The sequence below is a fragment of the Trachurus trachurus genome (genome assembly GCF_905171665.1).
Source record: "Trachurus trachurus genome assembly, chromosome: 21".
In the NCBI taxonomy this organism is placed as follows: domain Eukaryota; kingdom Metazoa; phylum Chordata; class Actinopteri; order Carangiformes; family Carangidae; genus Trachurus; species Trachurus trachurus.
In genome coordinates this window covers 28,231,978-28,258,933 of record NC_139899.1, presented here as the reverse complement: position 1 = coordinate 28,258,933, position 26,956 = coordinate 28,231,978, and the positions used below count along the sequence as shown (strand labels likewise).

The 26,956-nt window shown below is 42.1% G+C and overlaps 2 protein-coding genes across 2 annotated transcripts; both read left to right on the top strand.

The window, feature by feature from the left end:
• Positions 1-3,101: 3,101 nt before the first annotated feature.
• On the top strand, positions 3,102-8,392 carry med4 (mediator complex subunit 4; the record flags this gene model as incomplete). Its single annotated transcript, XM_083996504.1, has 6 exons — positions 3,102-3,189; positions 4,363-4,600; positions 6,440-6,497; positions 6,662-6,748; positions 6,903-7,034; positions 8,220-8,392. The coding sequence occupies exons 2-6, from the start codon at positions 4,376-4,378 to the stop codon at positions 8,390-8,392; spliced, it is 675 nt and encodes a 224-aa protein (XP_083852630.1). The 5' UTR covers positions 3,102-3,189; positions 4,363-4,375.
• Positions 8,393-11,309: 2,917 nt separating this feature from the next.
• On the top strand, positions 11,310-26,436 carry sucla2 (succinate-CoA ligase ADP-forming subunit beta). The gene is made up of 11 exons (XM_083997225.1): positions 11,310-11,416; positions 15,657-15,849; positions 17,905-18,004; positions 18,916-19,078; positions 20,220-20,348; positions 21,702-21,840; positions 22,075-22,236; positions 22,918-23,060; positions 23,159-23,279; positions 25,099-25,187; positions 26,154-26,436. The coding sequence occupies exons 1-11, from the start codon at positions 11,333-11,335 to the stop codon at positions 26,226-26,228; spliced, it is 1,398 nt and encodes a 465-aa protein (XP_083853351.1). The 5' UTR covers positions 11,310-11,332; the 3' UTR covers positions 26,229-26,436.
• Positions 26,437-26,956: the final 520 nt, after the last annotated feature.

Sequence of the window (26,956 nt, the reverse complement as noted above, 5' to 3'; positions counted from 1 at the left end):
AGTATCAGAACTGCCTGATTCACAATATGTGACCTCATGGGAAAACCACACAGGCTCTGTGTTTTGTATATTTAGCGTTCATCCTCCATCCTGAAGCTCAAAATGTTCAAGATTCAAGGTTACTTAGGTTACTTAGGTAAACTTTTCTTCATCTGCTTTACTTACTTGGTTCAGTGACATAAAACATGTTAAACAATTAAAAACAAGCAACACAATTACCACAACTAAATAAAAACAAAGAAAAAATAGAAATTAAAAGAGCTCCTTTGCTAAAATTAAAGCAGAAGTGAGTGATCCGGTCGTTTTCGCTAATGCTGCGTTCCAGGCAGGCTTTTGAAATCGTAAATTACAGCTTCAAGTCACAATTTACGACTTTGTAGCGTTCCAGGCAACCCACTCGTGTTTTTCCGACCTGTTTTACCGGTGAAAGTCACTATAACGGCCACTCGTAACTTCTGACCGGTGAACTCGTACCAGATCGAACTGGTACGAGTTCACGGTCGGAAATATACGAGTTTCCTTGAACGCACCATAACAGTCCTCGTCGCTACGTCACCACATTCACGGCGTTCCTTGGCTGCACACACAGCCCTGCATGCCGTTCTCTCTCCTCATTGGATAAAAACTGTAGGATACGATAAATGTTTTCTCTTCGGCTCAGAGCAGAGCAGAGGGACTGAGAGACCCGTGTTTCAGTCCAAACACTCTATGTAAGTGATTGCTGTCGGAAGATATAACTATTTAAGACTTAGCCTATATTAACACAAATATATCACTCACTTCTGCTTTAACACCCAATAAACACCAATAAGGAATAATTAAAAACAAAACAAAACAAAACAAAGGACAATCAATACATAAATGAGCCACAAATAATAAATACGTACTGAAAAGTTGTGCAGTGTTTGGTTTAAAATAGTTTGTGTTTCAGGAAGTGTTGATTCATCTGCATTATTTATAGGACTTTGTTTGCATTTGTATGGGTGTTATTTTTATGTTTGAGGCACCTGTTGTTTTTACACAATGACAATAAAGAGTCTATCTATCTATCTATCTATCTATCTATCTATCTATCTATCTATCTATCTATCTATCTATCTATCTATCTATCTATCTATCTATCTATCTATCTATCAACAAATACGTGGAAACCAAAGGTGTTTTAATTAAGTTGTAATCTGCTTACTTGCTCTTTGCAGAATTGATGAACTACTCCTGAAAAAAGCCTTTTAACAAAGATCCTCTGTTTCAGTATTATCATAATTGGTTGTAATAAAGTGAATAATAATGATGAAACAACATGTAACAGACACCATTGATAAAACCATCCTGTGTGTTTTTTCTATGACGGTGTTGATGTGTAACTTTAACTAATGCTAACTGTTAGCTCTGTTAGCTCCTCACTCCCTAAACAAGCCTCCTGAATGAAGACCAACGGGGAAATGCGTTAATGTTTAAGACTAACACAAGCCGACTGTAGATTATATTATTCCTCGAAGCGTTTCATCACTGTCTCATTATAATTTACCTTTTATATTGTCCAACTCTGTCAATAAATCCTCTTGTTTCTATGGTTTCCCCCTCCTCTTTTTTTAACCGCTTCTTCTTCTTTTTGGTTTACGTCACCTAACGTCCATTCACTCGCATTACTGCCTCCCCGTGGCTGCAGTTCATATTTGAGATTTTTATATTTCTAATATATACCGTATGTCAAATAAAATATTTATTTTATTTAAAAATATATATACTATGTTAACCTATGAACTGTGTATATTGACGGTATATTTTTCATTTTCTTTACATTTTGAAAATAAGGGGTTGTATTATTGTTATTATTCTATTTTATTTGTATAAATGAAAATGTGAAATAAACACTGTTATATAAAAAAAAATCCAGCAGGGTTCGGATTCTAAAAAGGAGGTTATTATATTATGTTTAGAAATAACAATACATGACAATGATAAAAAAAACTACTACAACTACTACTACTACTATAAAGCAAGTGAATAAAATAGAAAGAGATTTTTTCTTTTTCTTTTTTTTCTTTTACAAAAAATGAATAGTAATAATTTCATACAAATTATTTAAAAGAATTACTTTGTTAGCATGATAAAACCTTTTTATTACACATTACTTGAATAAAGAAAACCAACAGGTTGAGTCCATGATTTAGGAATTTAGCAAAAATTACATTTATTTATGTATTTAAAGGGATAGTTCACCCAAAATTCAAATTGTACTCATTATCTACTCACCCTCATGTCGACTAAGGCCTGACTCTTGGAGAAGTTTCAGAGTCCTCCGTGGCTTCTCTGAGTTACAGCGGGGCTCCGTGCAGCACTGCATGTCCATATGACGGTTGTGAACGGAGCTCACTTTTCTTTGTCAAAAAAGACACACCAAAAAACATCCAAATAGGCTACCTCCATAGTGCTCATCTGTAATGTCCCTCTTGTAGCCTATTGAAGCCCCAACATGAGAAATTGTTCCGAAAAAAAGTTGCCTATATGTTTTAAGCTTGTTTGTAGCGGAAGATCCCAGTGTTGCTCTGCCTGAATCTCGCGCGATTTTCGGAGCCGTGAACTGGGTGTCAATGCAAATCGTGTGAGATTTGGACGGACCAGGAAGAGCAACACTGGGAGCTTCCGCTACAAACAAGCTTAAAACATAACACTTATTTAATTTTTTTCGGAACAATTTCTCATGTCGGGGCTTCAATACAAGAGGGACATTACAGACGAGCACTATGGAGGTATTTGGATGTTTTTTGGTGTGTCTTTTCGTTACGAAGACAGTTGGTATCCATTTGCAACCGTTATATGGACATGCACTGCTACGCCGAGACCCCCTGTAACTCAGAGAAGACACGGAGGACTCTGAAACTTCTCCCAGCCCTTAGTCGACACGACATGAGGGTGAGTATAAATAATGAGTGAAATTTGAATTTTGGGTGAACTATCCCTTTAACTTATTAATCTACCTGCCGCTCCGATACAACAGGTGGCGCTGTGCCTTTTTTTTCCGTTAGTGACGCACAAGTCGTCACTTCCGGTCCTGCGCAGACGCGACACGACGCAGACAAACATGGCGACGGCGGCGGCAACAACGGCACCGACGACACCGACGGCGGAGAAATCAACGAAAGAGCGGCTGCTGTCGGCGCTGGACGACCTGGAGGTGTTATCCCGGTAAGGTCGCACTTCACTGCGGCTTCTCGTTGAGCTCTGAGCCGGTGAACCGCCTCTTCCTCCTCCGCCTCTCGGACCGGTCAGAGCCGCTGCCGGAGAACGGCTCTGTTTCCCGGCTGCTCGCTGACTGAACTCCCGCTGATTGTTGCTTCAGTGATGGAGAAACCGAAACTTTCTGAATCTGAACCACTGAATCAATATGAAGCAATTAAGTTATGTTGAAATGATTAAGTGTTTCGAAACATTTGATAAAATTAAACACGGCCAACCTTAAACACAGCATTTGCATGAAACAATAAATCACTCAGTAGGTTTAAGGTTTTTCTTGTGCATCTTCACTGTTTTTTGTGTTACACTCGCGTTATAATGTGATTGTGCCATCATAACATGCTGCATGTGATAAAGATGTGCTTTTGCAACATTGATAAAAGTACGAAAATTACATTTACAAAATACAAAAATGTGGAAGAAAATTGGGAAATGCTTGTTCAACTAGGAATGAATGAAACTATCGCAATAACGCCCATAAAAACCCCTCTCCTGTCAGAAACAAAATACTGAGTGCTTATGAGATGGACTAGTGTTTTGTTCTGGTTCTGTTCTTTTATTTTGTGGACTGTATTTCGATTATTTTGTTCTTGTGCTGCTGACCAAATGAGTTGAGTTCTTCATATTGACTGACATAGATAACATGGACTGATGGCTGTAAATTGAACTCTTATAACACTTTGTCATAGTGTGTAGCTACTTATTATGAAGTGTTACCAACTTTTATTTTCTATATGAGTACATATTCTTCTTACCCCTTTTGAACACGACAGGTATCTATAATGATTATTAACATGTGTTGATTATATGCTACAGAGGATGTTACTTTATTGTTTCTTTCTTTATATATTTCTTTTTATTTTAGCATCGCTTATATGCTTTTATTTATTTAATTTTTGAGTTTATGAACTGAACAAAGAATTGTGCCCACATAGCAAGAGTTTGAAAACTCAAATCCACTGCAATGCGCGTGTGACAATGTGATGCTTCATTTGGGGAGTCACCTGATTTTGGCGTGATGAAACATCTTACCGCGATACTTCTGCTTTGACAGATCAATACCGTGTCGAACCGTCTGCTTCGAGCACTAACGTCTCTACTGTTGTTGCTGTTGTTTGTTTCCAGGGAGCTGATCGAGATGCTGGCGCTGTCCCGGGGCCAGAAGCTGCCGGCTGCGGGCGAGGACGCTCAGATCCTGGAGCTGCTGGTGCAGAGGGACCGGGACTTTCAGGAGCTGATGGAGGTGGCGCAGCAGCAGGGGAAGGTCCACGAGGAGATGCAGCTGCTGGAGAAGGAGGTGGAGAAGAGAGACAGCGACATCCAGCAGCTCCAGAAGCAGCTGAAGGAGGCCGAGCACCTGCTGGTGGGTGACGCTGCTGCTGTTACAGTAGTCTGGAGGTCCTGGTGTTACGGCACAAAATTCAAATTTCACTCATTATCTACTCACCCTCATGTCAACTAAGAGCTGTGAGAAGTTTGAGAGTCCTCTGTGCCTTCTCGGAGTTACGGGGGGGGTCTCGGCGTAGCAGTGCATGTCCATATGACGGTTGTGAATGGATACCAACTTTCTTCGTCCAAAAAGACACACCAAAAAACATCCAAATACCTCCATGCTGCTCGTCTGTAATGTCCCTCTTGTATTGAAGCCCCAACATGAGAAATGGTTCTGAAAAAAATTAAATAAGTCTATATTTTAAGCTTGTTTGTAGCGGAAGCTCCCAGTGTCTCAGTTCACTGCTCTTCCTGTGTCAGTGCAAATCTTGCGTGATTTGCACTGACCGGCGGAACAATTTATCATTTTGGGGCTCCAATACAAGACGGACATTACAGACGAGCAGTATGGAGGTATTTGGATGTTTTTTGGTGTGTCTTTTTGGACGAAGAAAGTTGGTAATAATGAGTGAAATTTGAATTTTGGGTGAACTATCCCTTTAACTTGTTACCTCACCAAACATCTGCAGATTCGTCACAAATTCACAACATGATTATGCATGATTACCAACAATCTACTGCAGTGAATCTGCTCATTTACATATAGTTTAGTGTATTTTGAGAGTGTTTTTTCCGAGTTAGATCGTCACTTTTTCAACATGACAGTCTTTGTGATAATGTGCGCAGTGTTGTGCAGAGTGAAGCAGTGTAGCGTTGACTAATATATTCATAGACTGGAGGAAAAAGAACAGTAAACATTGATACATATGTTCGGGTAGTTTCAAGGCAAAGCGATGGTAACCAGTTGTCTCAGGTCAGTCCGTATTGAAACGTTACCTGGATACTGAGGTAGTTTCAGATTTCAGATTTATTTATTTAAAAAAAAATGGGAACAGTACATATTAACGGACATTGACATGTAAATATGTGGGATTGTAGCCAAGTGGCTAATTTCCATCCCCAGTCCCATTAGCAGGTTGATGTTAGACATAAAAAAACAATGACTATTAAAAAGTACAAGAGGCAGGACTAGGACAATAAAACACCTTGACATCTTACACGAAACATACCGTATATGAACGACATACATAAACCACCAGGTAACCGACCAAAGACGGTTAAAAGAGTGGGTAAGGGGACCAAAAGTGCTACAGTTCATTGATACACAAGGAAATCATCAGCATCATCTGTGAGTCTCAGTGGCTCACAGAGGTAGATGTGAACTATGACTTGAAAATCTCTGGTAATATGTTGTGTATGTTTGACCTTGAATTTGTGATGAATGTGCTGCTGTTCGGTGAGGTAACCAGTTAAATCAGAAACCAAATGGAGGTAAAGAAAGTGAGGCAAGAGAAGACCATGTTGCTCTCACTGATACCCGCCTCCTAGATGAACAGCAGAGAGAACATCCTGGGTCTACAGGGGGAAACCCGGGATAACTGCATCTGCTCACAAAGCAAAAAAATCCAGCTTTTAAAATGACAAAACCTTTTTCTATGCATTGGTTGATTGACAATGTATTGATAAAGACCTGGTCCCATTCTTCTGTCATTAATCACTGGTAATTAGGTGAAAAACCCAGAAACGACAGAAAACAACTTATATATTTATCTGTAACTTCACATGTTGCATTGTTTGTCTCCTCATAATATTTAGAAATGGTTTAAGTCAGTATCAGTGTTTTAAAGCAAAGCATTTTGGCATAAAGTTCATTAACATGTTCAATATATTGATGAGTCTTCATTAATAGTGTTAAAATTGTTTTTTCAAGGCCACTGCTGTTTATCAGGCCAAAGAGAAACTCAAGTCCATTGAGAAAGCCAGGAAAGGTGAGTTAACACACACACACACACACACACACACACACACACACACACACACACACACACACACACACACACACACACACACACACACACACACACACACACCTACACCTACCTGTGTCTGGTTGTTTCTTTACTGACTCCAGTCGTTGACTCTCTCTGTGCAGGAAGCATCTCGTCAGAGGAAATCATCAAATATGCTCACAGGATCAGTGCCAGTAACGCCGTGTGCGCTCCTCTCAACTGGCTACCAGGTACGACACCACACCGCCGCTGTTGTCCCTGCTGGACGCCGTCGTGCTGCTGCTGCTGCTGCTGCTGCTGCTGCTGCTGCTGCTGCTGCTGCTGCTGCTGCTGCTGCTGATGCTGATGCTCTTCACTAACTGTCGACCTTCCTGTGTGTCTCAGGTGACCCGCGCCGGCCCTACCCCACCGACCTGGAGATGCGCAGCGGGATGCTGGGCCACATGGCCAACCTGCCGACCAACGGCGTGAACGGACATCTGCCCGGAGACGCTCTGGCTGCTGGACGGTTGCCAGGTAACAGCTCCTCCTCCTCTTGGTTTTTATGTTCACAGTCCGCTCCACTTCTCTCTGTCCAAATGGAAACACCTGAAAACACACAACACAACACCATAGATAAAACCTGTTCAGCAGCGTTTCTGAAAGTCTCTTAGGGTCTAAAAACTAGTGATGTGATTCACCGATACGTAGTAAGTAAAACCAAAGGTGTTAATGTCGATGCCGATACATTTTACAAAAGCTTCATGTGTGAAGAGGGGGGAAACAAAAAAATTAGACTGTTTCAATTATAGTTAAGGCCCCCACACACGGCCCTGACGCGAGCCGAGGGGCGACTGCTTTTATCCGACAGCTCCGTCGCCTCTCATTGGACATAGTCAGCAGAAAGGAAGCAGTGAAACACCCCGCCCCGACTACACAGCAGCGTGTACGTTCTGCGCTAGCGCGAGATGCAACAAGTCTCATCGACATCGGGTGGTGCCAGTCTCGTCCTAGTAATCCAAAACATGAAAACAGGAGATGATAGAATGGAGAAACCATGGAGATTAAAAACGAAGCACACACAACATTAGCTTGTTGTTCATTTTGAGAAGACTTTTTGGAAAACAAACAAAACAAAAAAAGCCAATTAATAATATTAAAAAGTGATGCAAAGATGAAATGTAGTTTGTCTCTGCACCATCTCCGTTTATATGAGTGGTTTGTTTACTATCGTCACTTCCGCCCCCACAACACACCGCGCTGATTTGCTAGAGCACCGCCAATCAGAATGTTCATAGCAGCCAATCAGAATGTTCATAGCAGCCAATCAGAATGTTCATAGCAGCCAATCAGAATGTTCATAGCAGCCAATCAGAGTACCCGGCGGCTCCCCAGCAGCCGGAGGGAACAGGTCCTGTTAATAGCGAAATAAGTGTCTAATATGATGAAAATAGTTGTTAACCCCAAATTAGTGCCGACTGGTGATAGTATTTTTGATACTTTATTATGAGTATCGATTCTAACACAGACATATCTGGTATCGGGGGAATCGATACATGAGTATTTTCACCACTACTTGAAACTAGAGTACCGTGGACGACAGAAAGAAACACGATGAGAGATATTAAAACTATTTTTCTTTAGCATTAGTTAGTCTAATAATTAATGTTAATACAGCAGCTGATTGATGACTGTCCTCCTGCTCCTCCTCCTCTTCCTCAGACATCCTGACGCCTCACTACCCCTGGCAGTCCTCCGACGTCTCCGTGGGGATGCTGCCTCCTCACCACGGCAACGACTTCGGCCTGGAGCCTCCGGGCCACAACAAGGAGAACGAGGACGACGTGGAGGCCATGTCGACGGACTCGTCCAGCAGCAGCAGCGACTCGGACTGAAAGAACAGGGACGGTGTGTGTTTATGAGTGTGTGTGTGTATGTGTTTATGAGTGTGTGTGTGTGTGTGTGCGTGTGTTAATGTGTGTGTGTGTGTGTGTGTGTGTGTGTGTGTGTGTGTGTTTATTCCTTTGAAGTTGAGTGTAGCGGCTCCACTCTGTCATCATGTTCCTCTCCATCCTTCATCACCCAGAAGCGTCGTTTCTTTTAAACTGTGTTGACTCGGTTTTCCTCCTCGACTCGTCCTCATGGAAAAAGGTCAAAGGTCAGTTTCACCTGCTCTCTGATTGTTGCTTCATCACCATGGAAACGCTCAGTGAGTTCATTGTAGTTTCTTACATTTTGATTTTTTTGTTTTTTGCACAGATTAAACAAACGAGTCGTAATGTTAACGATCGAAACTTTAGGCCCGACAGAACCAGGCTAGCAGTTTCCCTTTGTTTCCAGTCTTTATGCTAAGCTAAGCTAATCAGCTGCTGGTTTCACTCATGTTTCCCAAAATGTTGAGACCTTTTTTTTTTTTTGAGGAATTCCTCCTGTGTTTGTTTCGAACCAACAAACTCGACAGATAACAGTTCAAACAAAAGAGGAAAAACTAACAAAGGTGAAGTCGTATTGTTGACGTCACCATGGAAACACAATGAGCCAATTAGTCTGATATCATTGAGAAACCGAACCCAACAAAACTCCTGTTCTGTGTGTGTGTGTGTGTGTGTGTGTCAGTGTGTCAGTTGGAGCCTGTATGTTGGTGCAGTGTAATGACATTATGGACAGATGCTGTTAATTTACCTCTGTGTAAATAAGCTTGTACATACTCACCCGTGTAAATAAAGACTTTTTTGAATACAAAGTGTGTGTGTGTGTGTGTGTGTGTGTGTGTGTGTGTGTGTGTGTGTGTGTGTGTGTGTGTGTGTGTGTGTGTGTGTGTGTGTGTGTGTGTGTTTGCTTTTGGCCTAAAACTACCAGGAACATTTTCAAGACATGAATATGCAGGTAAGTGTTGTTATAGCAACAGCAGGAAGGAGGAACATGAACAATAAAGTAATTCAACACCGACTTGAATCAGAGTGAGACAGGTGGGTGGAAAAGTTTTAAAAAACCTTGTGGGTGTATTCGAATATTATATTTCAACTGCTTTCGTTACTCTCATACTTTAAATAACACAAATGTATTTTAAAGTACATACAGGTGTTTATTATGCATAATCTTGCTTTGCTGTGTTGGTACTTTGACTCCAGGGAAGGAGCTGTGTGGCTCCTCCAACCTCTGACCATTGTGTTGATGTAGGTTAAAGGGCAGAGGGCGGCTATATTTACTGTGTCAAGGCACCCACAGTGCTGCGTTCAGGGTACGTTTGAAAACTCCCAATGTCAGTGACTGACATAGATGTATCATGTATTAAAAGAAAATATGACGTAATTCTAGCATTATGGTTTTGGTGTATGTTTTAATTTTAAATAATGTGACAGATTTGATAAAGACTCAGTCGTGTCGCATGTAGCACAGGTTTTAGATGATTAATGACCAATAATGGTCATGTTATTCTATAGCAAAAATCTGGGTATTTGGTCCCCATCATTGATAAATAACATTATATGTTCTCAATAGGTTATTATCAATATAAAACATCAAAGACTCGACAGCATTTCCCAGTTTTTAACTGCTTTATGTGGAGTTAAACAGTTTAGCCCAGTGGGTCCAAAACAATGAGTTTTACAGAGAAGATCTGAGTGGTCATGAAAGAATAAAAGAAAAAACAAGGAAAACAAACTTGGCATTTTTTCCCCTCCAATTGTGATTTACCAATATTAAATACTTTGGCATATTTACTCAGTTTCTATACTCTAGGATCATTCACCCCCAAGTGGGCACTGACCATAGACTGTATATAAAAAGGTACTGACTTTTGGAAGGTGCTTGTGTTTCATTCTAAAAGATTATCATGTTTCTTAAATTATTATTATTACTTTAAAAGTTACATTATTATTATTTTTTCTTTTAATAAAAGTAACTTGTAGCTAAATACATGTAGGCCTACTACTGTAATTAAAGCAGAAGTGAGTGATCCGGTCGTTTTCGCTAATGCTGCGTTCCAGGCAGGCTTTTGAAATCGTAAATTACAGCTTCAAGTCACAACTTACGACTTTGTAGCGTTCCAGGCAACCCACTCGTGTTTTTCCGACCTGTCACCTGAAGTCACTATAACGGCCACTCGTAACTTCCGACCGGTGAACTCGTACCAGATCGAACTGGTACCACTTCACGGTCGGAAAAATACGAGTTTCCTTGAACGCACCATAACAGTCCTCGTCCCTACGTCACCACATTCACGGCGTCCCTTGGCTGCACACACAGCCCTGCATGCCGTTCTCTCTCCTCATTGGATAAAAACTGTAGGATACGATAAATGTTTTCTCTTCGGCTCAGAGCAGAGCAGAGGGACTGAGAGAACCGTGTTTCAGTCCAAACACTCTATGTAAGTGATTGCTGTCGGAAGATATAACTATTTAAGACTTATATTAACACAAATATATCACTCACTTCTGCTTTAAATACTTTGGCATAGGATAATTCACCCCCAAGTGGGCACTGACTTTTGGAAGGTGCTTGTGTTTCATTCAAAAAGACTATCATGTTTCTTAAATTATTATTATTATTTTAAAAGTTACAATATTATAATTTTTTTTTCTTTTAATAAAAGTAACTTTTAGCTAAAAAAAAAAGAAAAAAAAAAGAGTTACAATATATATATATATATATAAGTAGAAGAAAATAGAAATACTCATGTAAAATAAAAAATATCTAAAAAAATTAAGATGAACTGGTCTGATTTTCACCGATTATCTAATGTCCTACGGCGCCTGAACGCAGCGCGGGAGTGGGGGACCTTTGCGGTTCACGGCGCATGCGCAATCAGTTGCTCCGCTGTATCGAGAGGAGACATGGCGTCGTCCCTGATCTGCGGCCGTCTGTCGGCCAGCCTGAGGACCTCAGGGGCCAGAAACACGATCAGCTCCGCCACCAAGGTGAGTGAGGGTCCGGGGGGCTGAGGCCGGGGTCTCCCCTCCCCTCCCGCTGCCGGGGCTGGGGTGTGTGTCCGCCCTACGCCCTCCCTGTCGGCCACGGCGGCGGAGAAAGCGACGGGGGTCACAACTTGACATTCATTGAGTTTCCGATTGTTTATGCTAACATGCTAACAGCTAGCGGGGAGTTAGCCGTTAGCGCGGCCGGCTGTCAGTGCTGCTGAGCCGGCGTGACGCAGCTCGAACAGCCGCTGGTTGGTCGGTTGGTTGTTTCCACACAGCGGCCCCAGGCTCAGTGTCTCTCCCCGGCCACACCGCTGTGTTGGGCGGGTAAAGGGTGTGTGTGTGAGGGCCCCGGGTGTGAGCGGCGGACTCGGGTACAGGTGACCTCCAACCATGAGCCCCCGGTGGCGCTACCGCATCTGTCCCACAATCGGGGCAAACCTCAGCAGCTCCCACAGGCCGTGAACGCAGCATGGGCACAGGGAGATGTTTCTGCAACCATGTCGTCCTGCTATGAGGGAAAACATGTTAATCACCACAAACACATGTATGAGCAAGTCACAGCAGGTGCAAAACTATGAGTCTGCTGCTGCTGCTAGATACACAAGCTAAAAAAACAAAAAGATAGATGGATATATAGTCTATGATGCACTGCTGCTGCTGCATTAGTGTAAATTCAGTGAACAAATATAATGGTTATTGTCTGTTGAGGGGCCACATGAGGGGTTAAATGTAAAGCTCCGCATCTTGGCATTTGATTAATACTAATTAATTCACTGCAATAAATACTTTTAAATAAGTAACGTAACTGTAGCTAAAATGTTGAGATTTTTTACTTGTATCATTTAAAATTTTATATTTTCTTCCTCTCAATCATTTCCCTCATGTAATCTGTGATGTCTGGCTTTATTTTTCCAAACCAATCAATTAGCCAATAGAGAAGATGATCAAGAGATTAATCCGTTATGAAAATTATCATAATTTGCAGTCTTATAATATATAATAAGTATTTAATAAGTCACTCATAAACCAACTTCATGCATTCATCAGTAATAACAACCATCCCAGGAGGCTTTTACTTTGAAGAGGTTTTCTTTAAACACATTTATTCTGACGCTTGTAGGACTTTTATTTTGTAATGCAGTATTTTTCCCACTGAGCAGCAGCAGCAGGTGATGCAGCAAATGTGGTCTGGGTTGTTTTCCTGCCCTGGGCTTCGCCTCTCAGGCAGCTGACAGACTTTACTCTGGGTTTAACGTAATAAAACACTATAATCTCTCTATTTTTAGTGACATTTAATGGCATTTAATATCCAGTTAGAGAAAATGATAATAATGAAACAGGTTTAAGTGATATGATGTGAATCCTGCACTGCAGCCCATAGATAATACACACAATCACTGGGATTTCATGTGCAAAATTATTGTTAATGTTATCTTTTTTATATCTTAATTGGATTTCAAAGCCAAATCAAAAACTCCTGTGATGTTTTCTCCTTCTTCCTTATGGGTTTTTCCTGCTCTGTCTTTCCAGCAGCCATGAAACATCGTGCCCGTTGTTTTGTCTTGTACCTTCACTCTCTCTGTGTGTGTGTGTGTGTGTGTGTAGTGTAGCTGCGTCACTCTGTGCTGTTCATTCATATCTGTTTGTTTTTCATTCAGCAAATAACTGATAAAACCTCAGATGTATTGATTATCTCAGATCAGATATTACCTGCTGCTGCACAGCTGTTGGACCAGATGTGGACACAATCTGAAATCTTATCTAAACTGTCTGAATACACACACACACACACACACACACAGACACACAATGTTTATCAACAACTAATCCTTAATTCGACTTAATCTGCTCGTAAAACCAGTTTGATCCTGACGAGGGCGCTGCAGCCACAGGGATTATTATTGTGAATATTGATCGATAAATTCAGTTTATTGTAATAGAACAACTTTCCGTCAGTAGCTCTTCTGATCATTGATCGATTCAAATAATCAAATAATTTCTGAAGTCATGTGTTTCACAGTTCTAACCCTAACCCTTTTGTTGTTGTTTATAATCCAGTGGTGAGTTGGTGTATATACAGCTCTGGAAAAAATGAAGAGACCACTCCCAAAATGATCAGTGTCTCTAGTTTTACTATTTATAGGTATGTGTTTGAGTAAAATTAAATTTTTTTTTTTTGTTTTATTCTATCAACTATCAACAACATTTCTCCCAAAATTGAAAATTGTCATTTAGAGCTTTTATTGGCTGAAAATGACTAAACTAGTCTAAATAACAAAAAATATCAAGTCTTGAATAATAATAATGCAAAGAAAACATGTTCATATCTATTCCTAAATAACACAGCAAGAATATTTTAACTCAGGAAGAGTTTATAAATCAGTTTTTGTGGGATAATGTTTAATGTTTAATCCCAGCAGTGGTTTTTATTTATAATCTTCCTATAAAACCAGATGTGGTTCAGGTGATCGATGACCTCATCAGTGTCTCATTAAGTAGAATGAGTCGTGTTTGTGTTGGTGTTTAAACAAGAAAAGAAAAGAATGACTGTCATACATGTAGAGATGCTTTTAAGAAACATTTGTGAAAGTGGTCTCTTAATTTTTTCCAGAGCTGTATATATAACGTAATATATAAATAATAAAACAAACAGAAAGTGACTAATAATAATAACTGATAGAAATGATCAGCAGAGTATTGATCAGTCAGATAAACAGCTGTCTGAAGGAGAAACCTGCAGCAGCCGTCTGTTGTATAAACAGCACACACACACACACACACACACACACACACACACACACACACACACACACACACACACACACACACACACACACACACACACACACACACACACACACCAGCATCACTGTAGTTTCTCCAGCTGAGTGTTGAGAAACTCTGGAGCTGCTTCGTCCTGGTTTCACATCCTGAGTCCAGTTTCCACCGCTGAGGGTGTGTGTGTTTATGTAGTATGTGTGTGTGTGTCATCATAACTGCTGATTATACAGATAACCATAATATTTAATAAATATGAGTTTAGTTTCACTGAGCTGCAGAGTTCAGGATCTTCTTCATCAGTATTAAACTCCAGTTTGTAGAAATCTGAGCTTTATATACTGTATTATTTGACATTAATGAGACTCATTCACACAAACTCACGTGGTAATCCAGTAGGGCTGGGACGATATGCTTTTCTCCCGATTCGATTCTTCTACGATTTTTTGGATGGCGATTCGATTTAAATTGCGATTCTATGATATTGCCGATTCTCTCGATTTTGAGACGCATTTTTAACATTTATCTGCACACAAATACTGTAGGAGCCTATAAATTAACATACTCCATTATAAAGTGAACTTAAACCCTTTTCAAAACCTGTACTCTCTGTATGTAAAAGAGGCTAACAAATACACATTGCACAATATTTAAAAAATTTCAACAAAAAAAAAAAAAATTCAAAAAAATATTTTTTTTTCAAAAAAAAAATCGATTTAAAAATCGTCAAAAAAGATATCGCGATATGTATGTGAATCAATTTTTTCTCCCACCCCTATAATCTTGTATTGATACACAGCTGCCAAGTATTGATCTTTTATTATTGCAAATATGAATTAGAAGTTTTTAACACTAGAAGACTAGAGGGCAGGAATAAAAACCAGTAGAAACTTTATCTTATTTCATCAAACAGAACAGACGAAGTTGAAGAAGTTTTATATTTCACACTGTGCCGTCGCCATGTTCACAACATGTCAGTGTGAAATGTTTAATAATATCATATCGTGGGGCCACAGCGATTCTCTGCAGGTGGAGTGAAGTTTTAACCCGATGTTGGTGATTTTACCTCTGAAATCATCTGATAGTTTATTAAAACACCAAGAGAAGAATAAAATTGGACTTAAAAATGTAAAATCACCCACCCTCAACAAAGCAATCAAACACCAATAATAAAACAAAATTAAAAGAAGGCCGATGGATTCAGTAAATTAAATATGCTGCTACTGCTGCTTAATTTGTAAATTAAATATGTCTAATTTTCTGTTCTTTTATCTCATTTTATATCTCTTAAGAACCTTCAACATTGTTTGTATATCATAATTGTGTTGATATTTTTATATTTATGTAAGCACTTGTAAAAGCGTGTTATAAATAAAATGTGTTATTATTAATATAAAAGTGAGTCTTTAGAAGAGATTTAACCCTCTGTCCTCTGTCCTCTGTGTCCTCTGTGTTCCAGGTGCTGGGTGGGTCTTCGGGCCTGTTCGGGGGCCATGCGGCAGCGTCGCAGCAGCAGCAGCTGCAGCAGCAGAGGAACTTGTCGCTGCACGAGTACATGAGCATCGGGCTGCTGAAGGAAGCCGGCATCTCGGTGCCGGCCGGCATGGTGGCCAGCTCCTCGGACGAGGCCTACGCCATCGCCAAGCAGATCGGTGAGCTGAGCTGCAGCCGTCGCCATGGTGACACCTTCACAGGACGGTGTTGTCCACGATTTAACACGTCAGAACTTTATTTTAAAATTTATTAATTGTAATTGTAAGATTAAATGCCTCATTTGATTTTGCAGCTTCTCAGATTTGCACTTTTGTTTCGTTGCGATACAACAAATAATCAAAAGTTGCTGCATGAGTCAGTTAGAGATGAGATGACAGAGTTAAACACAAAACTTCTGTAGTGAACAAAGTAAATCACATTTCAACTTCTAATCCTCCTGAAAGCGGAAGTGTATGAAGGAAGTGACTGTTAGTTTATTCATTTTTTTAATCATTAGTCGACAAATGCCTGACAGCAAATGATTAAAGGAAAAACTAAAAGTGATTATAAGTTTATTATTAGTCAGTGAAGAATTAAATCCAGGAAATAAAACCAGTGTTAATAACTCAGGTTCTGGTCAGAGCTGGAGGTTAAATCTTCAGGTTGTTTGAGCAGCGACAGAAACATTAAAGGAACTCGTTATCACAGAGAAATCCTTCACTGATTAAACTGAAGTTACACATTAAAATCCAAATGTTTTTCCATCATTGAATGTTACATATTTCATTTACAAGGTGGAAAATATGAAAATATTTCTCTAAAAGTTGTTTATAACAAAAACTTCATCTGAATAAAAGTTTTGATTTGAGTCAAAGACGACAAACCCAGTGTTCCTGACACAGTTCAGTTGTGTTCAAGGACGTGTGTGTTTGTGTGTTTTAAATAGCAGAAGTCAAGGAGGTCCAGTATGTACACACACACACACACACACACACACACACACACACACACACACAGAGTCTAAACATAGACTCCTCTGTCTCCGTGGTGTCCGGTGACTCTTCACTGACTTCGCACCAGGAGACGAAGGAGTCCTGTGACAGTTGACACCGCTGTGACCCTGAACGCATCTTCATCATCATCATCACACACTAGGGCTTTGACATTTGCCCAAAAAAATCATATTTGAATATATTTGAATATTCATTGATTATATATTGATCATTAAATGCCTCACTAAGACCTACTGTATATTGGTATCAAAAGAAAGTTGTTATGATTTTCTGTTGTTCTCTGTTCTGTCCACCAGAGGGCAGTGTGTCATATCAATAGACAGAAAAACAGTCAACACGTTTTTTTTTTTATTGAGTCAGACCCTTACACATCGGCTTAGACAGGTTGTATCCACTGTTCTTATCAAAAATAAATAAATAAGAAGTAAGCCAGTCAGGCTGAGTACTTATCCCTCCGTGGTTGTCGCACTCGCAGCCTTTTGCTCCGCCATTGTTTTCCAGCGAACAGGCGTCATGTTTTCAGGCAAACACATTTACCAAAAATAATGCTTATTACAGGTTTGAATATTTAGAGCTGCCCCATATTCGTTCAAATATCTTTTTTTTATTTTTTTTTTTATATTTCAATTATATTAGAAAAAACGAAGTTCAATGTCAAAGGCCCTATTGCACAGTAAAGAGCAGATACTCAACTGTTTGATCAGCACATCTGTTCACATCTGTCAGCTGAGCCTCAGAGCGATGTCGTAGTCTCTTTGTGTTCAGTCAGTTTCAAAGTTAAAGGGATAGTTCAACATTTTGGCAAATTGGCCCATTGCCATCATCCCTATCCAATAATCCAACAACCCCAAAATGCATGAATTTCCCTCTAAAACAACTCTGTCTGGTAACATTGTGTTATTATCTCATAGTGTGGTGAATGTGCAGGTCACAACTTGTCCACGAGAGCGTTGTGGAGTTGTTGGATTGTGTATTTGATGAGTTTGATGAGGGAAACCAAGAAATCCCTTGAGCCTCCGTAGCGTAGCTCTTAGCAGCTCACGGCTCTGCTCCGCCGTTCTAAAAATAGCTTGCACCGACAATTAAAGGTAACAAACCTACTGCTATGACTATAGGGATTATGGCAATGGGCCAATTTGCCAAAAATGTTGAACTATCCCTTTAATAGACTGTGTTTTACTGATGTGTGTGTGTGTCTCTCTCTGTGTGTGTGTGTGTCAGGCTCCAAGGACCTGGTGGTGAAAGCTCAGGTTCTGGCCGGCGGCCGAGGGAAGGGGACGTTCGAGGGCGGACTGAAGGGTGGAGTGAGGATCGTCTACTCGTGAGTCGTTTATTATGGACCAATAATCTGTAATATTCACTGGTTAATGAGTTTCCTGTGAATCTGAACCAACGAGCTACAGAAGCTCAGAAGGGACAATTTAAAAACGACCGTTAGATATAATTCATCATTTGTAACGTGTTGATCATCCTGATGATCAACGACGGTTCAGCAAAGTGCAGCTGAGACAAGTGGACTGAACTGGTGTTTACAAGTCTCTTCTCCCTCCTCTTCTTCTTTCTCCTCCTCCTTTTCTTCCTCCACTTATTTCTCTTCTTCCTCCTCTTCTTTCTCCTCCTCTTTTCCCTCTTCTTCCTCTTCTTTCTCATCTTCTTATTTTTCCTCCTCCTCCTTTTCTTCCTCTTCCTCCTCCTCTTCTTTCTCTTCCTCCTCTTCCTCCTCCTCCTTCTTCCTCGTCTCCCTCCTTTTCTTTCTCCTCCTCATCCTTTTCTTCCTCCTCCTTTCTCTTTTTATTCTTCTTTCTCCTCCTCCTTTTCTTACTCCTCCTTCTTCCTCCTCATCTTCTTTCTCCTCCTCCTCCTCTTCTCCCTCCTCCCCCTCCTCCTCCTCCTCTTTCTCCCGCCTCCTCCCCCTCCTCTTCTCCCTCCTCCTCCTCCTCCTCTTTCTCCCTCCTCTTTCTCCCTCCTCCTCCTCCTCCTCCTCCTCCTCTTCCTCCTCCTCTTTCTCCCTCCTCCTCCTCCTCCTCCTCTTCCTCCTCCTCTCCTCCTCTTCCCCCTCCTCTTCCTCCTCCTCCTCCTCCCCCTCCTCCTCCTCTCCTCCTCTTCCCCCTCCTCTTCCTCCTCCTCCTCCTCTTCCTCCTCCTCCTCCTCCTCCTCCTCCTCCTCCTCCTGCTCCTCCTCCTCCTCCTCCTCTTCCTCTCCCTCCTCCTCCTCCTCCTCCTCCTGCTCCAGACCAGAGGAGGCCCGTGACATCTCGTCCCAGATGATCGGTAGGAAGCTCTACACGAAGCAGACCGGGGAGGCCGGACGCATCTGCAACCAGGTGTTCATCTGCGAGCGCCGGTATCCACGCAGAGAGTATTACTTCGCCATCACCATGGAGAGGGCCTTCCAGGTGAGAACACACACACACACACACACACACACACACACACACACACACACACACACACACACACACACACACACACACACACACACACACACACACTGATTGAAGACAAAACTGTGAGGCGGATTAATAATTAGAAAATCAAACACTGTTGGAAATAATCAATAGTTTTCAGATTGTATTTGTGGTAACGCTGAACTCTACCACCAGGTGGCAGCACAGTATCAACAACAGATTCAACATCTAGGAAAGTTTGAGTCACTGGGGATTAAATTCAACTATATGTTCATGATTCAGCTCATAATTAGTGGTGTTATTTTTATATAATATTATATATTACATTGTGTTCAGTCTCCTCGTGTTTTTTAAATGTGGGAGAAACGCTGCTGCTCTTGAGTTGGATCAGATCCTGCTTCCTCCCACATAACAGTTTTGTTAAATATAAGTGAGATTTAAACTTAATGCGTTGATTTGTTCAGATTTAAATGAGGAGACTGATTATTACAGAGTGTTTCTTTAACTGTAAGACATTTTATTCCTACGTTTCATCCCTTTTTAATTATTTTTTTCAATAGAAAATCAAACAAAACCATTAGATCAAACATACAGACTTTACCTTGTGAGCAGATTAAATAATTTATTGAATGATTTTGGAAACGTGCTAATTTTTTTCTGATTTCAACGTAGAATATTTCTTAAACAGTCGAAGCTTTTAGGTAAAATCTGGTTTAATTTAACCAATAACCAAGGTTTTTCCTGACTAGTCTGAACTTTTCTCTTTCCTCTCATCAGTGATCTTGTGTCAGTCAGAGGTTTGATCCCACAGATCCAGAGAGTCCTGCTGACAAGTCTTTAATCATCTGAGGACAGAATAAAAAACATCCGATGTGACAGGAAGAACTTTAAACTGCATCTAACTTCTTTAAATCTGCATCTGACGTTCAAACAGCATTTCAGAGAAGGAAATTTCGAACTCTCTCAAACGTCTTTTTCTTTTTTAAAGTCAAAATCTGTCTGAACAAAATTCACTCACCACAGATAAAAATGACAGAACCAAAATCTGAGAGTCTGAAAAAACCTGAAGCTCAAACCAGCAGATCAAAGATTTTCAAGCGAAAACCGAGTGACTGTTTTCTTCCCTCAGGGCCCCGTCCTGATCGGCAGCTCACAGGGCGGCGTGAACATCGAAGACGTCGCCGCGGAAAATCCAGACGCCATCGTGAAGGAGCCCATCGACATCGTGGAGGGCATCAAGATGGAGCAGGCTGTCAAGGTACGATCAATAACACTGATCGGTAGAATAGATATGTAGAAGGAGGCTGCAGATGATCCAGATGTGTGGTTCTGATGTCAACAGAGGGAAATTCATCTTTCATTCATGTTTTTAATAAGTTTAAGATCAAAACCTCAGACTTTGTTTCAGATGTTAGATTTTCAGTTACAAACGTATTTGCTCTGATTGCTCAGTGAAACTAAAGACTTCCTGAGGTCCAGCTGGGTGTTTCTGGAAAATAAGAGATTGTTAAGACGGTCTGAAGGTCTGAGGGTTTGAAAGTCTGAGGGTTTGAAAGTCTGAAGGTTTGAGGGTCTGAAGGTCTGAGGGTTTGAAAGTCTGAAGGTTTGAGGGTCTGAAGGTCTCTAAAGGACTGAAAGTCTAAAGGATTGAAGGTCTGAAGGATTGAAGGTCTGAATGACTCTAGGTCTGAGGCCTGAGGGTCTGAAGGTTTGAGGGTCTTAAGGTCTGAGGGTCTGAAAGTCTGAATATTTGAGGGTCTGAAGGTCTCTAAAGGACTGAAGGTCTAAGGGACTGAAAGTCTGAAGGTCCGAGGCCTGAGGGTCTGAAGGTTTGAGGGTCTGAAGGTCTAAAGGACTGAAGGTCTTAAGGTTTGAGGGTCTGAAGGTCTAAATGTCTGAAGGTTTGAGGGTCTGAAGGTTTGAGGGTCTGAAGGTCTAAAGGACTGAAGGTCTTAAGGTTTGAGGGTCTGAAGGTCTAAATGTCTGAAGGTTTGAGGGTCTGAAGGTTTGAGGGTCTGAAGGTCTAAAGGACTGAAAGTCTTAAGGTTTGAGAGTCTGAAGGTCTAAAGGACTGAAGGACTGAAGGTTTGAGGGTCTGAAGGTTTGAGGGTCTGAAGGTCTAAAGGACTGAAGGTCTGAAGGTCTAAAGGACTGAAGGTTTGAGGGTCTGAAGGTTTGAGGGTCTGAAGGTCTAAAGGACTGAAGGTCTGAAGGTCTAAAGGACTGAAGGTTTGAGGGTCTGAAGGTCTAAAGGACTGAAGGACTGAAGGTTTGAGGGTCTGAAGGTTTGAGGGTCTGAAGGTCTAAAGGACTGAAGGTCTGAAGGTCTAAAGGACTGAAGGTTTGAGGGTCTGAAGGTCTAAAGGACTGAAGGTCTTAAGGTTTGAGAGTCTGAAGGTCTAAAGGACTGAAGGTCTGAGGATCTGGAAGTCTTGAGGTCTGAAGGTCTAAATGTCTGAAGGTTTGAGAGTCTGAAGGGTCAAAACGACTGAAGGTCTGAAGGGTCGAAAGGTCTAAAGGACTTCACTGAACAGTTTGATGACATGATATTTTGAATAAATCGTTGTTGTGTGTTGTTTACCTGTTGTTGTTGTTGTTGTTGTTGTGCTAGGTGGCTAAGAAGATGGGCTTCCCTGCTGCTCTGATCAACGAGGCGGCCGAGAGCATGATCAAACTGTACAACGTCTTCATCAAGTACGACGCCTCCATGTTGGAGATCAACCCCATGGTGGAGGACGCGTCTGGCATCGGTACACACACACACACACACACACACACACACACACACACACACACACACACACACACACACACACACACACACACACACACACACACACACACACCACACACACACACACACAGAAAGTTAAAACTTAAAATTATTTAAAATTAAACCTTAAACTGTTGTAAATGAGATCGAAACTCAATGATCTCGTTCATGTTTCTGACGATGAACCTCTCCTCTGTCTCCATGGCAACAGTGATGTGCATGGACGCCAAGATCAACTTTGACTCCAACGCTGAGTATCGTCAGAAGAAGGTGTTCGAGCTGCAGGACTGGACCCAGGAGGATCCCAGAGACCGGCAGGCGGCTAAGGCCGACCTCAACTACATCGGCCTGGACGGGACCATCGGCTGCCTGGGTGAGCGCACGCTCGGACTACGTGCACGCTGGTCTACGACGTGCACGCTCGCTGTCCGTGCACGCTCGCAGCATCGGCGCGGCATTGTTTTTAAGTTTCTGCCAGATCTGTTGAAACGTCCTCCTGACTTCTGACCAATGACGTCTTCTCTTCTCTTCTCTTCTCTTCTCTTCTCTTCTCTTCTCTTCTCTTCTCTTCTCTTCTCTTCTCTTCTCTCTTCATCTCTCTTCTCTCCTCTCTTTGTCTCTTCTCTTCTCTCCTCTCTTCATCTTATCTTATCTCCTCTCATCTTATCTCCTCTCCCCTCCCCTCCTCTCCTCTCCTCTCCTCTCCTCCCCTCCCCTCTCCCCTCCCCTCCCCTCCTCCTCCCCTCCCATCCCCTCCTCCTCTCCTCTCCTCTCCTCTCCTCTCCTCTCCTCTCCTCTCCTCTCCTCTCCTCTCCTCCCCTCCCCTCCCCTCCCCTCCTCCTCTCCTCTCCTCTCCTCCCCTCCCCTCCCCTCCCCTCCCCTCCCCTCCCCTCCCCTCCCCTCCTCCTCTCCTCCCCTCCTCTCCTCTCCTCTCCTCTCCTCTCTTCTCCTCCTCTCCTCTCCTCTCCTCTCCTCTCCTCTCCTCTCCTCTCCTCTCCTCTCCTCTCCTCTCCTCTCCTCTCCTCCCCTCCTCTCCTCTTCCTCTGCTCTCCAGTCAACGGCGCCGGTCTCGCCATGGCGACCATGGACATCATCAAGCTGCACGGCGGCACTCCGGCCAACTTCCTGGATGTGGGCGGCGGAGCCACGGCTCACCAGGTGACGGAGGCGTTCAAGCTCATCACCTCGGACAGGAAGGTAAGAAGAACTCTGCATCTCCGTGGAGACGAAGGTTTTGTTTGGTTCGGTGTCATGACGACGCCTGATGTCTGGTGTGGTGTCGTGTCGTCCCTCAGGTTCAGGCCATCCTGGTCAACATCTTCGGAGGCATCATGAGGTGTGATGTCATCGCCCAGGGCATCATCATGGCCGTCCTCGACCTGGACCTGAAGATCCCCATCGTAGTGAGGTTACAAGGTAAAGAACCGATGGACTGATGTTTGATTAGTGTCAGAGGCCATGAACACTCACATGCTCTTGTGGAGGAAAGAGGAGGAGGAAGAGGAGGAGAGGATGACAGAGAGAAAGGAGATTTTTTTTTTGATTTTTACAACCACACTTTATTTACCAATCACAGGACATTATCAGCTGTTCCTTCTACCCAACTACAGACTTATCTATTTATTTAAAACCCACACCATAAACACACATACATAAATACATACATAAACACAAACAACCCCAAATCAATCAATCAATCAATCAATAAATAAATAGATACTCCAGTCTAATCCTACAGCGGACGTTAGAGCGCCACACTGCGGACGCCTCTACACCTGCCTGGTCTTCCATTTTATTTCTCCTGGAGATGTAGATCGCCATTTTCGCCTCCCCCACAATAAAATTCAACAGCTGCCACATTGCCCTATTCTCTTTTCTATATCCCGCCCCATAAATAAACACTGCAGTTGTAAAAGTCTGACTAAAAAGACTAAAAGGAAGAAAGGAGAAGAGAAGCAGGTGAAGAAGAATGGAGAAGGAGGAGAAAAAGGAAGGAAGAAGGATGATGAAGATGAAAAAGAAGGAAGAGAGGATGAAGATGGAGAGGGACAAGACAAGAGATAGAAAAAACAGAGAAAAGGATGGTGAGGAAGAGGAGGAGAGGATGACAGAAGGAGAAGCAGAAGGAGGAGGAGGAGGACAAGGAGAAGAGAAGAAGGTGAAGAAGAATAAGGAGGAGAAAAAGGAAGGAAGAAGGATGATGAAGATGAAAAAGAAGGAAGAGAGGATGAAGATGGAGAGGGACAAGAGATAGAAAAAACAGAGAAAAGGATGACAGAGAGAAAGAAGGAGGAGGAGGACAAGGAGAAGAGAAGCAGGTGAAGAAGAATGAGGAGGAGAAAAGGGAAGGAAGAAGGATGATGAAGATGAAAAAGAAGGAAGAGAGAATGAAGATGGAGAGGGACAAGACAAGAGATAGAAAAAACAGAGAAAAGGATGGTGCAGAAGAGGAGGAGAGGATGACAGAGAGAAGAAGGACAAGGAGAAGAGAAGCAGGTGAAAAAGAATGAGGAGGAGAAAAAGGAAGGAAGAAGGATGATGAAGATGAAAAAGAAGGAAGAGAGGATGAAGATGGAGAGGGGCAAGAGATAGAAGAGACAGAGAAAAGGATGGCAAGAAGAAAGGATGAGAAAAAGATAAAAGAAGAAAAGGAGAAGACAGGAAAAGGAGGAGAAGAATAAGTAGGATATGGAGGATGACATGAAGATGAAAGAAGGATGAGAATAAAATGAAAAAGAAAAAGAAGACGAAGACAAAGACGATGAAGAGAAAAATCTCATGGATCCCTGTTTCCTGTTTCTACCTGTTGTTATGACGATCACCTGCTTCTGTTTCCTGCTTCCTGTTGATCTGAAGTCTTTGTAGAAATTCCTCCGTCTGTTTTTTTCCCTCATCTTTTATTCATTAATCCGTCGCTCTGGGAGACGACTCATGAGTGTAAACAGAGCTGACACTTCTCCGTCTCCTCGGGACTCAGAGTTAAACACGTTAAACATTTCTACTTTTTATTCCAAGATGTTCTTTACACATTTAATTATCATTTAAAATGCAGATTCTATTATAATTTTACTACAGACACTATGATGTAGTTGTTAAAACAGTTTGTTATAAAGTTTTTCTCTGCATAAAGAGTTGTGGATTTGATATGATGAGACAGAGGTGGATGATCAGCTGAGATCAATAATCAATCAATAATGTTGATGATGAGGCTGAAACTTTATTGTTTTGTCTCCAGGGACGAGAGTGGACGACGCTAAAGCTCTGATCGCTGCCAGTCCACTGAAGATCCTGGCCTGTGACGACCTGGACGAAGCTGCCAAAATGGTAAAAAACACACACTGAACACGTACACACACACACACTGAACACACACACACACACACACACACACACACACACACACACACACACACACACACTGAACAAACATGATGAAGTGTTGAACTAAAATAACACGAAGAATCAAACAAGTGGAGGAAGTTCAGTCATTAAAAGAATTACTGAGTAACGGTCTGGAGCTGTTAGGACCAGAATAAATGATGATCAGACTCTACTTTACCATACTCTAATGTACTCTACTCTCATCTACTCTACTCGACTCTACCCTGTTCTACTTTACTTTACTATACTCTAGTCTACCGTACTCTATTCTACTTTACCATACTCTACTACACTCTACCATACTCTACTGTACTCTACTCTACCCTGCTCCACTCTACCATACTCTATTTTACTCTACCATACTCTACTGTACTGTACTCTACCCTGCTCCACTCTACCATACTCTTCTGTACTGTACTCTATCATACTCTACTCTCATCTATTCTACTCCACCATACTCTGCTTTATTCTACTTTACCATACTGTACCTTGCTCGACTCTACTCTACCCTCCATCAATCCATCAATCAATCAATCAATCAATGTCTTTATTTGTCGTTAAGGGGGCGATTCATTTTGCAACAACCATACTCTACTCTCATCTATTTTACTCTACTGTACTCTACTCTATTTTACTCTACCATACTCTACTCTACTCTACCATACTCTACTGTACTCTACCCTGCCCTACTCTACCATACTCTACTCCCTCATCCTACTACTCTACTCCACTCTAAGGAATCTAATAATTAATATCATCAGAAAATAAAACAAATTCACAAAATGAATACAAAATAATAGAAAACAGAGAAATCTACAAACAAACCAGTAAAAGTCAAAGGTCAAAACATTAACAGGTTAAGTTAACTCTGTCTCTGTGTCTCTGTCTCTCTGTGTCTCTCGCCCTCAGGTTGTAAAGCTTTCTGAAATCGTGTCTCTGGCTAAAGAAGCTCAGGTGGACATCACCTTCCAGCTGCCCATCTAAGAAACTGGACAGAAAGAAACCTTCCACCTCCATGACCTCCTCACACCTACACCTCCTCCCCCTCTCCCTCTCCCCCTCTAAAGCACTTCCTCCCCCTTCCCCTCCCCCACCAGACACACACCCACACACAGCGGCCCCCCCCCACCACTCCTCCCTCCTCCTCCTCCTCCTCCTCCTCCTCCTCCTCCTCCTCAGAGCTGACAGCGAGATGAACCTCATGTAGTTTTTTGTGTCGATGGCTCTGTGGCGTGACGGCGTCTGTTCAGGTTCTTCTGTTCCTCTAACTCATGTTGCACTTCAGTCGATACGCACAAACCTCCTCCTCTTCCTCCTCCTCTTCCTCTTCCTCCTCCTCTTCCTCCTCCTCCTCTTCCTCCTCCTCCTCTTCTTCCACTCACTGCTCTGTTTACTCGGTACTCTTTGGGATGATCTCCACTGTGTTGCTGTTACATGAGGACGAGGCTGCTGCGGAGCCGACAGGTGTGTGTGTGTGTGTGTTATTGTAGCTGTTCGAGTGCGTTGGTCCTGCTCCTGTGGCTGATCCGGGGTCTGCTGACTCTAGATCAGTTATTTACAGGTGAGATGGTGCAGATTCGCTTCGGTTCTGTTTGTCCAGGGTGTTTTTTGCGGTTAAGTGAATTTTACTTTGACTCAACTGTAATAATCAGTCCTCGCTGGAACTACTTTCTGCTCCCTCAGGGGAAACTGTGGTAGTTCTGCAGTGGAGG

Excerpts from the sequence above, each read along its gene's own strand:
- sucla2 (XM_083997225.1), top strand. The coding sequence starts at position 11,333 with ATGGCGTCGTCCCTGATCTGCGGCCGTCTGTCGGCCAGCCTGAGGACC. Across the intron at positions 11,417-15,656 it reads CGATCAGCTCCGCCACCAAG|GTGCTGGGTGGGTCTTCGGG; the intron begins GTGAGTGAGGGT and ends TCTGTGTTCCAG. Across the intron at positions 23,280-25,098 it reads CATCGTAGTGAGGTTACAAG|GGACGAGAGTGGACGACGCT; the intron begins GTAAAGAACCGA and ends TTTTGTCTCCAG.